Below are 13,828 nucleotides of genomic sequence, written 5' to 3' on the forward strand. Positions count from 1 at the left end.
CTTAGTAGTTTACGAATAGTATCTATAGGTTGAAATGCTACTCTTATTTTGTGTTGTTTGAGGAGATTGGCGAGCTTGTTGGAGATGCCACTTACATACGGAATTGCTATCGTTTTTATATATTGAATCTCTTCTTGTTCTCTTTGTGGTGGTTCAGAGAAAAGGATTTTATTGACTAGTCTTCTTGGATAGCCGTTCAAGTACAGATTGTTGGAAATAAATTTTAACTCATCTTGAAGGGTCTTGTTGTCCGTTGAGATGCAAATAGCTCTTTTCTTTAACATGTGTATAATGCTGAGTTTATGTGATATGTGGTGAGAGGAGTTAAAATGTAGGTAGCGACCTGTATTGGTCGGTTTTCTGTAGACCGATAGATTTAAACTGCCATCAGTTTGTTTTTTGATTAAGATGTCTAAAAATGGAAGTTGTTTTTCTCTTTCAAGTTCCAGAGTGAATTTAATAGAATGATGGAAAGCGTTGATCTTTTTGAGAAAATCATATATGTCATCTTTGTTGTTGTTCCATATGATGAAGATATCGTTCATGTATCTAAACCAAATTTTAGGTCTAGGAAAAATTTGTGATAGGATTTTGTTTTCTAAGTCTTCCATAAAGAGGTCAGCACATGAAGGTGAGAGTGGGCTTCCCATTGCCAAGCCTGTTAACTGTTGATAGATTTTATTTTTCCAAGAAAAATAATTGGAGTTTAGGCAGTGAGCAAACAATACGGTTATATCTTGTGGGAATAAGGTACTTAAGATGTCAATGACCTCTACTACGGGAACGTTTGTAAAGAGAGAGGTGACATCTAAGCTGGCTAGAAGATCATTATCCGATATCTTGATGTTTTTTAGCTTTTCTACGAAATGTCCAGAGTTTTTGATGTAACTCTCTGAGTTGTGGATGTATTGCTGTAATTCTCTAATTCTCTTGCTCATTTTCTCCTCATATCCAATGCATGAATTATCTTGCTCATTCTCCCTCCTGGATAGCAGACCTTATGGACTCCCCAATCCTCCAATAATGGAATCTCCATACACTGCTATTCTTGAATTACCTGTAACCTCATTTACCCTTTGTTCTTTCATTCTTTTCTTTTGTACACTTTCATTCGTTTCCACTAAATGTCTAATATCACTCCACATATTCTTCATTTCCTTTTTCATTTTGAATAACTGTTTCATCAAATCTTGCATTCCAAAATTTTCACTCTCTGTCACTCCCGTAGTCTCTCTACCTCTCATTCTGCAATACCTTATAAATCTCTCACTCATAAAGAATTATTCGAACACCACAACGTAGTCTACAAATTTCCTTGTCAAAAAGACTGTGATGTCACCTACACGGGCTCTACAATTAGGTCGTTATGGACTAGACTACAAGAGCACTTCAGGGATTGCAATATTCCCATTCCAGAATATCTGAACACGAAAAAACATCGCAACATCAAAAAGAAAAACAAACCACAGAATACAGGGAAGACTGAAATTGCAGCTCATGCCCAAATTGACAAAGCCATAATCATTGACAAACAAGAAAACGAAACGATGCTTAGAATATCCGAAACTATTGCCATAAAATGTGATGGTAATTCTATCAACATCCACCGCCCCTACCTAATTTATGAATGTTGGACGTTCCAAAACTTACAAATTAAGCCACGCCTCTGGCCATTTAGCGACAACAAATGCCCAAATTTGGATACATCTTGCAGCCTTGACATAGCCCTACAGTCATTCCCACAAAGTTCCGACGATGGTCAGACGATGACCGAAACGGTCCACACCCCGTAAACCCTTGCCCCAGTTTCCACATAAGGATACCCTTCCCCTTCCTTCCCCCCCCTCTCCCCACAACAAAATAATATATATATATATTTATATATATATATATTATTAATAGTAACCCGGGTTCCCAAACTTATTTCCCGTGTCCCAAGTACATCCCCATGTTCTTTCCCTCTCTTTCCCCCACCCCTTCCACAAGAGCTTGGATTTAGAAGGCATCTTTAAACCAAAATCAAGGTATGTACATAATTTTTCAACATTTTTTATTCTGCCATAATTGCCTTCTACACTCGTCCGTAATGTCCTAAATTATATATATATACCCCTTTTGAGTTATGTTAGCCAATGTATTAAATATAAGGGACACGCCTAAACAAAAACAGGCTAAAATAGTCGTTAATTATATTAATAGTGTTTTAGAGGAGTAGCATGGGAATTTCCCAGAAATTGTACTTAACCTTATTTCTGTTTCCTCATTTATACTTCCTTATACTTACTTTCACTTTACAGTTTTGCATCCTTTCATTAGCTTTCATTTTGTTTCTTTCATTTATACTAGCTTTCATTCCTTGAGTCTGTTTTGTATTTGTTAACTCCAGGGGCAAATATTCAGGGTGTACTAGGTGTGTGGTGCTCATTCACCGAATAGCAATATCACCAATATTATATTCTTGCATTTATTTCCATTAAAGACTTCCTTAATTGTTTCCAGACTTCTCATGATTCCTAAAAGTAAACACAATATACTAATGCTTCATGAAGAGGACACTTTTCAACTTTTCATCACATTCATGTTAATAGCCCGGGTGTGCATTCAAAATACATAGACCTTTGAGCCCATGGAAAAGATGTACAAATGCTGCAGTAGGTTAAATTCTTGGAGTTCTAGTGTTTTTAAACCGCTCAGAAGGCAAGGCAGGTGAGCTCTGAGAGAATAGTACCTAGAGGCTGTGATTGGTTATTGTGTCAACCAGTCCAATTGAATGTTGTCATTTATCATGTTGCTGTTTTTGTTTACTGAATTTCATCTGTTTTGCATGTGTGAAGTGTGAACTGACATGGTAGGCAAGTTTTTATATATAATATAGACAAGTTTTTAATATATAATTTTCAATAAATTTATAACTTTTTTGCACATATTTACAATGGGAAACAGTATGTAGTCAAAGGAGGTAAGCATTGTCTTCCTCTTCCAAATTTTATACCTTTTGAGTAATTCAAATATACTGACCAAATATAGTACTCTCCTTCATTATTGTTTTTGAATATACAGTATCTTAAAACAAATACATTGTCTCCCACTCTGTGCAGATTTGGTTACAGTTAATTGCATTAGACTAATTAAGATGAGCACTGTGTGCTATACACTCTTAAGCTTTCATACATCAACAAAAATGCAATCATACAGTCAAACTGATGTTAATTTTGTAGCACTGGTTGCATACACTGTGACAACACACACCCAACCGAAATGGGCACATGACGCCACTGGTTAACTTATAGTCTAACGAAATATCGCACTTCCTACAAATCCATACTTTCTCTCATTTGCTGTTCATTCTCTCCACATTAACACATCTCTTACATTTCGCCACGCATACATATTACACTCATGGCATCAAACCATTTTTGAAAAATCTACACTGCTAATCACACTTGATTTTTACGAACACTCATTCAGTTGCATGATTTGACCTAGTGAGTACCACCATTGTGTTCCATTTAAAGAAGACAAGATTCAAAATTTTCAATTAATAAAGTTAGTAACATTTCCCTAAGACCAAAAATCATGCAAACACACTTCAAGCTTTCAAAAAATAAACAATAGTATACTAAAATTCAAGCAAGAGCGCCAGTTATTATGCAAAATAACACTTATAGATAACAATTATGTGATGATAGTATTCTGTACACCCATTGAGAGTTCATATCAGGAAAATTATAACGATAATCAGGTGTCAACAAATACACATGTCCACTCACCCATGGTGAGTTGATTTTGTCAATTGGTGATGAGATGCTGATTGGATAAAATGGAACATTTAATAACATGGAATATTTATATTTTTTATATACAGATATGTAAGGAAGCTTTTTAGTCTTTGATTTTTGATTGAAATATGATTGAAACAGTATTAGCAAAATGATAGCATCTATTTCAATCATTAATTTATTTTTATTTTATTCGTGTGGAGTTTCCTCCCTATTTCTCCCCCATCCCAACTGGGATGAGTTGAGCCCCCCCCCTCATGGGGGGTTAAGTATTTATGACTGTAGATCCATGTGTGTGTTCACGGGGCCGGTTTGCCTGCTTGCAGGATGAATAACCCCTGCTGTCCACGCCCAAGACCGGCTAACTTGGCTATGGCTGAGGAATATCCTTAAGCTCCTCACGTCGTTGACGGGAATCGAACCTAGGACACTCCTTCCCCAGGCATATGGTTGTGAAGTGCATAGCCACTAGGCTAACCGTACAAACTCAATCATTAATGAAAAGAGGTAATATCAACACCCTGCTTTGGTAGCTTGAATTTCTTCTAATTATGTAGAAGCAGTGTGAAATCAGATTTAACTGTGTAATGTAAGTTAACATTAATTTACCGTATTTACCAGCATATAAGATGCACCCCCTTTTTTGTACACATCTTTTAGGAAAAAAACTTTATCACTGAATATTATAATGAATTTACAGTATTTCAAATATAAAGTAATAAGTAAGTCTACTTTCAACAAATACCTAATCTGTTTTTCAGCCCTATTTTCAAAGGAAAAAAGTGCATCTTATATGCTGGCATGGTAATTCATTGAGAAGTAATGATTACTTATTTCTCATTTGTTGATTCGTAGTCTAACAAAATATCGCACTTCCTACAAATCCTTGATATTAAACTCAGAATACAAAAGTAAGAAGGTAAAAAAAAAGATAATGAATAAAAATCCAAAATATAGAAGTAATGAATAAAAACAGATGTAAGGAATAAAATCCAAGATATAAACTAGTAATGAATAAAAGCCCAAGATATAAAAGATGACTAAAACTCAAGGTATAAAAAGTAAAATAGAGACCAAGATATGAAGTATGTATGAGAATTAGAGGGTTAAAAAAATACCTTATCAGAAAATAATGGAATAAGTGCATATATAATTTGAACATGAAAATTTGACTACTGATATTATAAAATTAGTCTTGATAACAGTTCTGATGAAGATTTTTTATTTAATAAAAAATAAATTTCTAATCGATATTTTTTTTAACAAAATAATACGCATAGCGTAATGGGCCATTCTATTAGCAAAAATTAATGTAATAAGTTATATTTTATATTTTCCAGGAAATAAGTGTTGCTTTTAACTGTTTTCGTTATTTATTTACTTCTTGTTCTTGGAATGATTCACACATAAATGAAATATTCTCCAAACAATTATGCACAACCTTATTGAACTCCTGTTGACTATTTGAGACATATAACTCTTCCTAATAGGGTATATTTTAAAAGGAATTTTAATTATTATAAAGATTTATTATTCTTGTTGAATATTATATAACCAATTGGTTTAAATAACCAATATTGTTAACCTGAATAGGTGCAAATTTTAGAAGGTGGTCTTTCCCTTCATGGTAGACTTGCACCACAAGAGGTATTACCACTGCATCGACACCTAGTTGATCGCTTTTCAGTTATGAAGCAATCTATTCGAGAGACTGATTCTCCAAACCTAACTGCTCGTCTTTCTGGAAGTAGAAGAGGTGACTTGCCACCACCTCCAATAAATGAAACTGTCGAATATAGGAGACCATCCATTGTAAAGTAAGTGATTTAGTAAATATAAACAGCCAACCTAAATATCCTTCATATATGTGAGGGAATAAAACAGTTATTACAAAATATTTATAATTTTTCTGTTCTAAATTAATTTTGAAAAATGAAACATTAATTATTAGATTTCTCTTTCTAGAGTTGACTCTCACTACAGAATAGGGATACCAAAAGAACATGTTGCTATTATGCAAAATTTGCTACGGTAAATTTCCTTGATCTGAAACATTTAGTAATTTTGTCATATTTAGGTATAATAATAGGTGATTGTAATAGCATCTGGTGTAATGAGGCTTTGTCAAGGTTAGCATAAAATTTGATATTGTTTTCTTTACTAAGTAAAAGTAGCGTATATGTTTACCTTGGCTGTCTGACTCAAGTAGACTGATGCACAAGATACCTAAAATCAGCTATTGGCTGATATTAGGTATTCTAGCAGAAGTCATCACAGACACCTGGACTCCACCTTCTGGAAGCATCACTAGAATTTAACTGATATCAGTGACAAATGGTTTAGGTGGCTAAAGCTAAAAGGAAATGAGAGATAAGTTACTGCTCCATGTCTGTGATTAGGAGGGCTGAGTTTCTTGAGTCATGAAACAAACAAAGAAACAGTTATTCTTCCACAAACATAGTGAAACTTTTCTGGAACATTACAACTCTGAATCTAGACTTTTTTCACATAATGTCCTTACCAAAGAATTTCACTATTACAAGTTGGAGATTCTTGCCCAGCAGAGTGGACAGGAAAATAACACACACACACACACAACATTGATGCTGAATTCACATACTCTGGATGTGTGGATAACATCAGCAAGATATAGGACTTAATAGAAATTATAGTAATGCTTGGATATAACTGCATTAATGAAAAGTTACAAACTGCTAAATTCAAAACTCAAATTTGGTGCTATTCCTACTGAAGATTCAGATGTGATAAGAAATAATGCTCTTTAACCAGCTACAAGACATACTTGGCAATCTAAAGAAATGTGATATAACAGTTATTTTGGAGGAATTTGAATTTTTTATGTGTGGTTCCCAACCACTAAAAGTTAATATAACTCTATAGTACCTTTTGCACCTTGGATAAGCTAAGGATTTTTTTTTTTTTTGCCATTTTTATCAATTATATATATATATATATATATATATATATATATATATTTGTAATGTTTTATTTATTTTTACATAGTCCAGAAGAAGTCTTGCTCTAGAGACCAAACATAGAACTTTTCAAACCACTTCATGCCTCCAATAAGCAGGGCTCAGTAGTCTCACATCGGGCGATGAAATTCATTTCCCACTTAAAGATAATCACAAACATTCATGCCCATGGTAGGATTCGAATCTGCGACCTGTTAGTTGGAGAGCGAGTATGCTAACTATTAGGCCAACCAGGCTGGCAAATGTCACAGTTGATACTGATTCTAATTACATTGATAATTGTAGTGGATGGTGAGATTCCCTTCCAGTTATGTAAGCTATATGGACTGAGAATAGCCAATGCTTCTTTCAAGCATAAAGATATTTACAGTATTATATTGAATTTTCAATATCACATTGAAAAGTATGTAAGAAAGTTTTAAACAGAATCAAAGTCAAGCTGCTTTCAGATATGAACTGTAGACTCAAATATACATATACTATTCAAGAAAAAAATTAAACTTGGAGACTCATTTACAAACTCGGAATAAAACATTGGTTGATTCAGCCAGGAAAGCTGTGGTGAACTTGTCTATAAGGATAGAAAAATCAAAATTCCATGGTGGACTCAGGAAGTTAAAGAGGGCAGTCACAAAAAAATAATAAAAAGAAGAAAGCATACTGCGAGGTTTTAATAAGTAAATCAGCATGTTTCTGAGATTTTTTAAAGGGAAAAATCTCAGAAAGCAACACAATGTGTAAAAGGAGCTAAATAAAAGTTTTCAGAAGACTTTGGTAAGAATTTAAAAGATAAATGTCAGGAAAGTGGCAAAATGTTCTAGAGGCTATTAAAAAATCTTAGAAATATATTAAACTTGGCAAACAATTATTATTTTTATTATTATTTAGGCATCCAGGGAGTCAAAAGACTCATCGTGGGAGGTCCCTCCTAGGAAACACAAACTCTATCATATCACTCCTTAAATTCATTGGCTGTTCTCACTCACCACTCTATCAGACAATGCATTTCACGGTTCAACTACCCTCCATGCAAAGAAACCACTCCTCACCCTCTTGCTCACAGTTTCCTTTCGTAACTTCCAGGGATGGTCCCTTGTCATCGCTCCTTCCCGCTGTTCAACCAAGCGAAAGAATTCCCCAGTGTCAACCCTGTATTCTAGCAATAGGGCAACAGTTAAAAAGTCTCAATCATATCACTTCTCCTTCTATTCACCAAACTCTGCAGCTGACATTCCCTCAGCCAATCCTCATAACTAACATTGTACAGTCCTGAAAGTGTCTTTGTTATCCGCCTTTGTACCTTTTCACAGTTAATTTATCCCCTTCAAATCCTGGGGACCAAATCTGAGAACAACAGTCTAAGTGTGGTCTGATCAGGGTCTTATACAACGGAATGATAACTCTTTTATCTCTGCAAGTAAGCGTCCTTCTCATTATTGCAGCAATCCTCTGTGTTACTTCACCACCTTTGCAATATGTCCCCTGAATTTCAGGTTTCTATCAATCCTCAACCCCAGGTCTCACCTACTTCCTCCAGTATTGCTTCTCCAATAGGTATGCAGCATCCCTTCAATGTGTCCCAAACCTCAAGACTTTACATTTTTCTGCATTAAACTGGCACCCCCCCATTCATTTGCCCATCTGTCTAGCTTATTCAAATCCTCTTGCAGGACTACCCCATCTGCACTATTACTAATAACCCTTCCCAGCTTCACATCATCTGCAAAGAACTGAATATCCCTCTGCAATCCACTGACAATGTCATTGACATAAAGGTTAAAAAATATAGGTCCCAGTACTGAGCCCAGTGGGACCCCACTTGTAATACCCTGCATCCTTGAAACTGCCCCATCATACACAACTCTCTGATATCTATTAGACAGCCAATCCTGAATCCAGTTGACCAACCTGACATTCAAACCCATGTGCTGCAACTTCAATATCAGCTTATCATGTTGCACCCTATCAAATGCCTTCGCTAAATCCAAGAAAATGGCAGTATATGCCTTTCCCTCATCTACTGCTCTTGTAACTTTATTATAAAAAGCTAATATATTACTAAAACAAGAGCACCCCCACACAAATTCATGTTGACTCTCACAGATAACATTACCCTCATCTTTTGTATACGGTCCCTTACTAATTTCTCCAAGATCTTAACAACTACTGATGACACACAAACTGGCCTATAATTAGACACTTCCAGTCTGCTACTGCCCTTATGAAATGGCACTGTCTTACCTTCCTTCCATTCCCTGGGCACCTTTTCTGTAGCCAGACTTTCATTGAAAAGCTAAGTCAAAGGAGTTGTCAGTTCCTTAGCACATTCTCTCAAAACTTGTGGTGAAATACAACCCAGTCCCACAGCTTTAATGACATCCAGAGTACTCAATATTTGGAACACGCTCTCCTCTAAACCTCGAACTTGCCCTATCCCTCTAGTATTAAAATTTACTCCTACAGGATGAAATACACCAATAAAGTGTTCATTGAACAATCCACTAAGTCCTGTGCATCAGTCACTCTATTCCTATTTTTATCCCACAGTGTCATTCTTCCACAATCATTTCTCCTCCTACTGGCCACATAGCTAAAAAAATCCCTAGGATTTTCTTAGGGCCAATCTCTTCTCATATTCCAGTTTCGCCTTCCTTACCATACTAGTCACTCTCCTGGCCTGTGTCTTATATTCTTCATGCATCTGCTCTTCACCTGTCTCCTTGTATCTCTTCCATAGCCTCTTTTTCATATTTTCCTGTTTAATATTGTTTGTCATCCACTTTACACCAAATTGTGTCCTCTTCTTCACTTGTGGAATACAGCTTACTATTGCTGCTAACAAATATTCCTTCACAATTTCTCAAGCACTAATGATATCCCGGCCTTCAAATTCCTCCCTCCATGAAACTTCCCCAAGTTGATGTCTAAGACTATTATAATCACCTGCCTTATAATTCCACATATGTTCCCGTCTCTTTGAAACTGCTGCATGTCTATTCATCTTCCAAGTCAAAACCACATGGCCACTCTCTCCAACTGGTGGGAGAGATGTCATCTCAGTTATTATCAACTCTTCTGATGCTATGAACAAATCCAAAACTCTTGAACCTCTTGTTCCCTCTATTACATGTTGTCTAAGACATATGTCCCTCAAGAATTCTAGAAATTCCATTCCCTTATTGCTACATGCATGTTGCAATGTTGCCTAAGACATTTGTCCCTCAAGAATTCTAGAAATTCCATTCCTTTATTGCTACATGCATCTTCCTCTCCCCAATTTATATACTGTAGTTAAAATCTCCCATAACAATCATTCTTCTTGCACTTGCCAAGCTCAACTGTCGAAACATCTCTTGATTCCCACTCTCTGTGCTCCTTGGTTTATAGTAGCACCCCACTAAATATCCTGTCTTACTTATCTCTGCCTCACACCATATTATTATTATGTGACACCTCCAGGGAGTCCAAAGACTCATTGAAGGAGAGTGTGCCAACAACATCGAACGATTGATCCCCCTTCCAACTAACCGTGCTCAAATTTGCTTAAATTTTTGTGAGCCATTAGTAGCAGAGGCTCTACCAATCGACCAACCTTTGCTGCTTTCAAAATCATTAGTGTCACTGCCTTCCATAGCCTCCACTCTTAGAGGACATAAGTCGTCACTTATCATAAGCAATACTCCACCACTACGCTTTCCCTTCCTATCCTGCCGAAATATGCTGTACTTCTATTCCTGTTATTATATTGTGTTCTGTCAACCACGTCTCAGTGATCCCAATAATCTTTGGCCAGGCTGATGCTATCAGTGCCACCAATTCCTCTCCTTTATTCCAGATACTCCTGGCATTAGTATAAAGCATAAAAATGCCACTATTTCTATACCCAGCATTATCCCCTCTAGACTCCACTGGACTCAGCATTAGCTGATATTTGTCCCCATTCTCCCAAGTACCCTTTCACACAAGAGGCCACTGCTGCTACCATCCACCTTGGGCATTCTAGTTTCCCTGCATTACACACTGACTCGTTCAGAACAGCAATCTCTCCAGATGCCTACATCCTTCCTCATTCAAATGCAAGCAGTCTCTCGCATACAGTTCCTCTCTGACCTCAAATGTCTTCCAAGCATCTACATATGTAGCCGGCCTGGCTGTCCGAGTGGTTGGCATATCCGCTCTCCAGCCAAAAGGCTGCAGGGTCGAATCCCGCCTTGGGCATGGATGTTTGTGAGTGTCCGTGGAAATACTAGCGATGGTGGTCGGCGGTAGATGGCGTTGGTGTAGTTCCAGTCATTTGGTGGATTGAGCAGTGGAGACAGAGTTGTAGAGTAGGTGCCCTCCCTCGATGAGTTCTTAGACTCCCTGGAGGTGTCAAATAATAAAAAATAAATAAAAATTTAGCTGGAGCACTGGCAAAAATGTTTACCGAGCGTACCGACTAATAAACAGCAAATGTATGATAGGAAAAATAAGAGTATGAGTGTAAACAAAATGAAAGCGTGAGTGTTGTATGGAGATTCTTTAGTAAGAGGTGTGATAGTTGAGAGTTTAACAAAATCGTACCAACTTGGTGCGAACGTTAAGGATGTAAGTGAGTCAATTAGAATACAAAAGCAGCGGGTGAAAGAATTGATAGTAGTAGCAGGTACAAATGATTTGAAAGGAGACAAAATGGCTATGAGAGAGGATTTGAAGGAATTGCTTGAGGTAGCAAAAGAGAAGAGTGAGAGAGTTAGGAATGTGAGCTGTTGTCACGGTATGACAGTGAAGAGTATAGAAGGAGGGCCATAATTGTTAATGACTTTATGCGTGAATTATGCAGGAGGAGTGGTGTGGAATTTGTGGATGTGTGGAGTGAGCTCGATGGGCGAAAGGATTTATTTAAGATGGATGGTTTACATTTGAATGGATTTGGTATATGGAGACTGGAAAAGGTGTTGTTGAATCAGGGAAACTGGAGTTATTAAAGGGGGGGAGTAGATATGCAGACTTTAGGGAGACAGTTGAGCGTATGAATGTGTGTAATATGCCTGAGCGAGTACGAAAGACAACAAATCAGAATGGGATAGTTAGTATAAGGAATCAAATTAGGGATGGGACAAATGGGCTTCTGCCTTTCATCTATACTAATGCCAGAAGTATTAGGAACAAAAAGGAAGAATTTTAGGCCTTAGTTAGTACTTCTAGGCCACAGGTTATTGGCATTAGTGAAACATGGTTGACAGAAGATGATATCGCTAGTGCGATTGAATGTGAGGGGTATGGTGTGTTCAGGAGTGATGGAGAATCAAGTGGGGAGGAGTGTTATTGATGATAGCTGATGAGCGAACTGCAGAATAGAAAAAAAGAGCACATTTGAGGCTATTTGGTATGAGATTGAAGCTAGCAGAACAGAATATACAGTTGGGTGCTGCTATAGACCAGATGATGGAATAGATGGTTGAGATAGTATGCAAAGCAAATAGAAGAAATGAGTGGAAGGAGGGTAATTATTATGGGAGATTTCAACTATGGTAACATTGATTGGAAGGAGGAGAGGACACATGGGAGGAAGGAATTGGATTTTATGTGGTTATTAAGGGATAACTATCTGCGACAGCATGTAATGGAAAATACTAGGGGTCAGAGAGTGCTTGACCTAGTAATTGCATCTGAGAATTTTGTAATTTTCGTGGTCATATTCGTTACATTGCTGTAACGAATATGACCATGTTGCCACCAATTGCTGAAAGTGATCATAGGGTCTTGACTTGGGAGGTGGCTAAAGATGTGGAATTTACATTTAAGACAGGGTACATGTGGAATTATCGGGCTGGTAAGTATGACAAACTTAGGAGTTTGATTGGTTCAGTGCCATGGCATGTAAAACTGCAAGGGCGATGTTGATAGTGCATGGGAGGCGATTAAGAAGTGTTTGCATGAGGCAATGGCTGACTGTATACCTAGAGTCAATAATAAATCAAGTAAGGGTTAAATGGATAAATAACACCATTAAGCTTGAGCTGCAAAAAAAATAAACAATTATGGTGGGAATTTAAGGAGAAAGGTGACCGGCAGGCACATGAATGGTATAAAATGCAGGCTAGAAGGGTAACGAGTGTGGTAAGAAAAGCAAAAAAGGATTACGAAAGAACGTTGGCCATGCAGGCTAAAGAGAATCCTAAACAGTTTTTTCGATATGTTGCAAGTAAAAGAAAAAATGTATATGGCAGATTGATTTTAAAGAATGCCGATGGTAGGGAGGTAACTGAATCAGTTGAGATAGTTGAGTTACTGAGCGAGCACTTTGCAAGAGTATAACATCCAGGTGGTGACATTGCAGGAATGAATGAACCAATAGATTATACGAAATTGTGGTGAATGAAGTGGGTGAATAGTCTATTACAAAACCTCAATATCAATACTGTGGGATTGGATGGTATACCAGCTCGTGTCGTACGTGAAGCAGCTAAAGAATTGTGTCAGTGCCGTTGACCATTTTGTTTAATTTGAGTCTCTGGTCTGGGTTAGTCCCGAGGGGGTGGAAAGAGGGTAAAATAGTTCCACTGCATAAAGGGGGTTCAAAGACTGCTGTCATAAATTACCGACCGATTAGCATATCAGGAATCGTTGTCAAGGTCTTGGAGAAATTAGTCAAGAGAAAAATACAGGATTGGATAGATGAAAATGGCATACTGTATAAAACATGGTTTTGTGAAGGGTAGATCATGCCTCATTAACTTGCTCACGTTTTATAACACAGTGAAGGCTGAACTGGATAAGGGTAATGGGTTTACAGTGATTCTACTGGACCTTGCAAAGGCCTTTGACAGGATACTACATGGAATTCTAATCAGTAAACTGCAGCATATGGGGATGGATATAGGGTTGGTGAGATGGATAGGAGGGTGGTTGTTGGAGAGATATCAGAGAGTGGTTTATTCAGGAGTAGAGTCCAAAAGACGGCCTGTGACTAGTGGTGTGCCACAGGGTTCTGTTCTTGGATCACTACTTTTCAATTTGTTCATTAATGATATAGGAAAGGATCTGAGAGTGAGTGTTCACTTGTTTGCT

General features: G+C 37.2%; 1 protein-coding gene across 2 annotated transcripts in view; it reads left to right on the forward strand.

The window, feature by feature from the left end:
- The window catches only part of spg (dedicator of cytokinesis spg), an 869,351-nt gene that overhangs the window by 761,829 nt on the left and 93,694 nt on the right, over positions 1-13,828 (forward strand). For both annotated transcript variants that reach the window (XM_090390789.1, XM_090390790.1), the window contains one exon: positions 5,373-5,596. In XM_090390789.1, the coding sequence (XP_090246915.1) occupies positions 5,373-5,596 (224 nt within the window). The remainder of the gene's footprint in view (positions 1-5,372; positions 5,597-13,828) is intronic.

The sequence above is a fragment of the Typopeltis vanoorti genome, chromosome 3 (assembly GCF_054136105.1).
Source record: "Typopeltis vanoorti isolate ZY-2024b chromosome 3, IOZ_Tvanoo_1.0, whole genome shotgun sequence".
NCBI classification, from domain to species: Eukaryota; Metazoa; Arthropoda; class Arachnida; order Uropygi; family Thelyphonidae; genus Typopeltis; species Typopeltis vanoorti.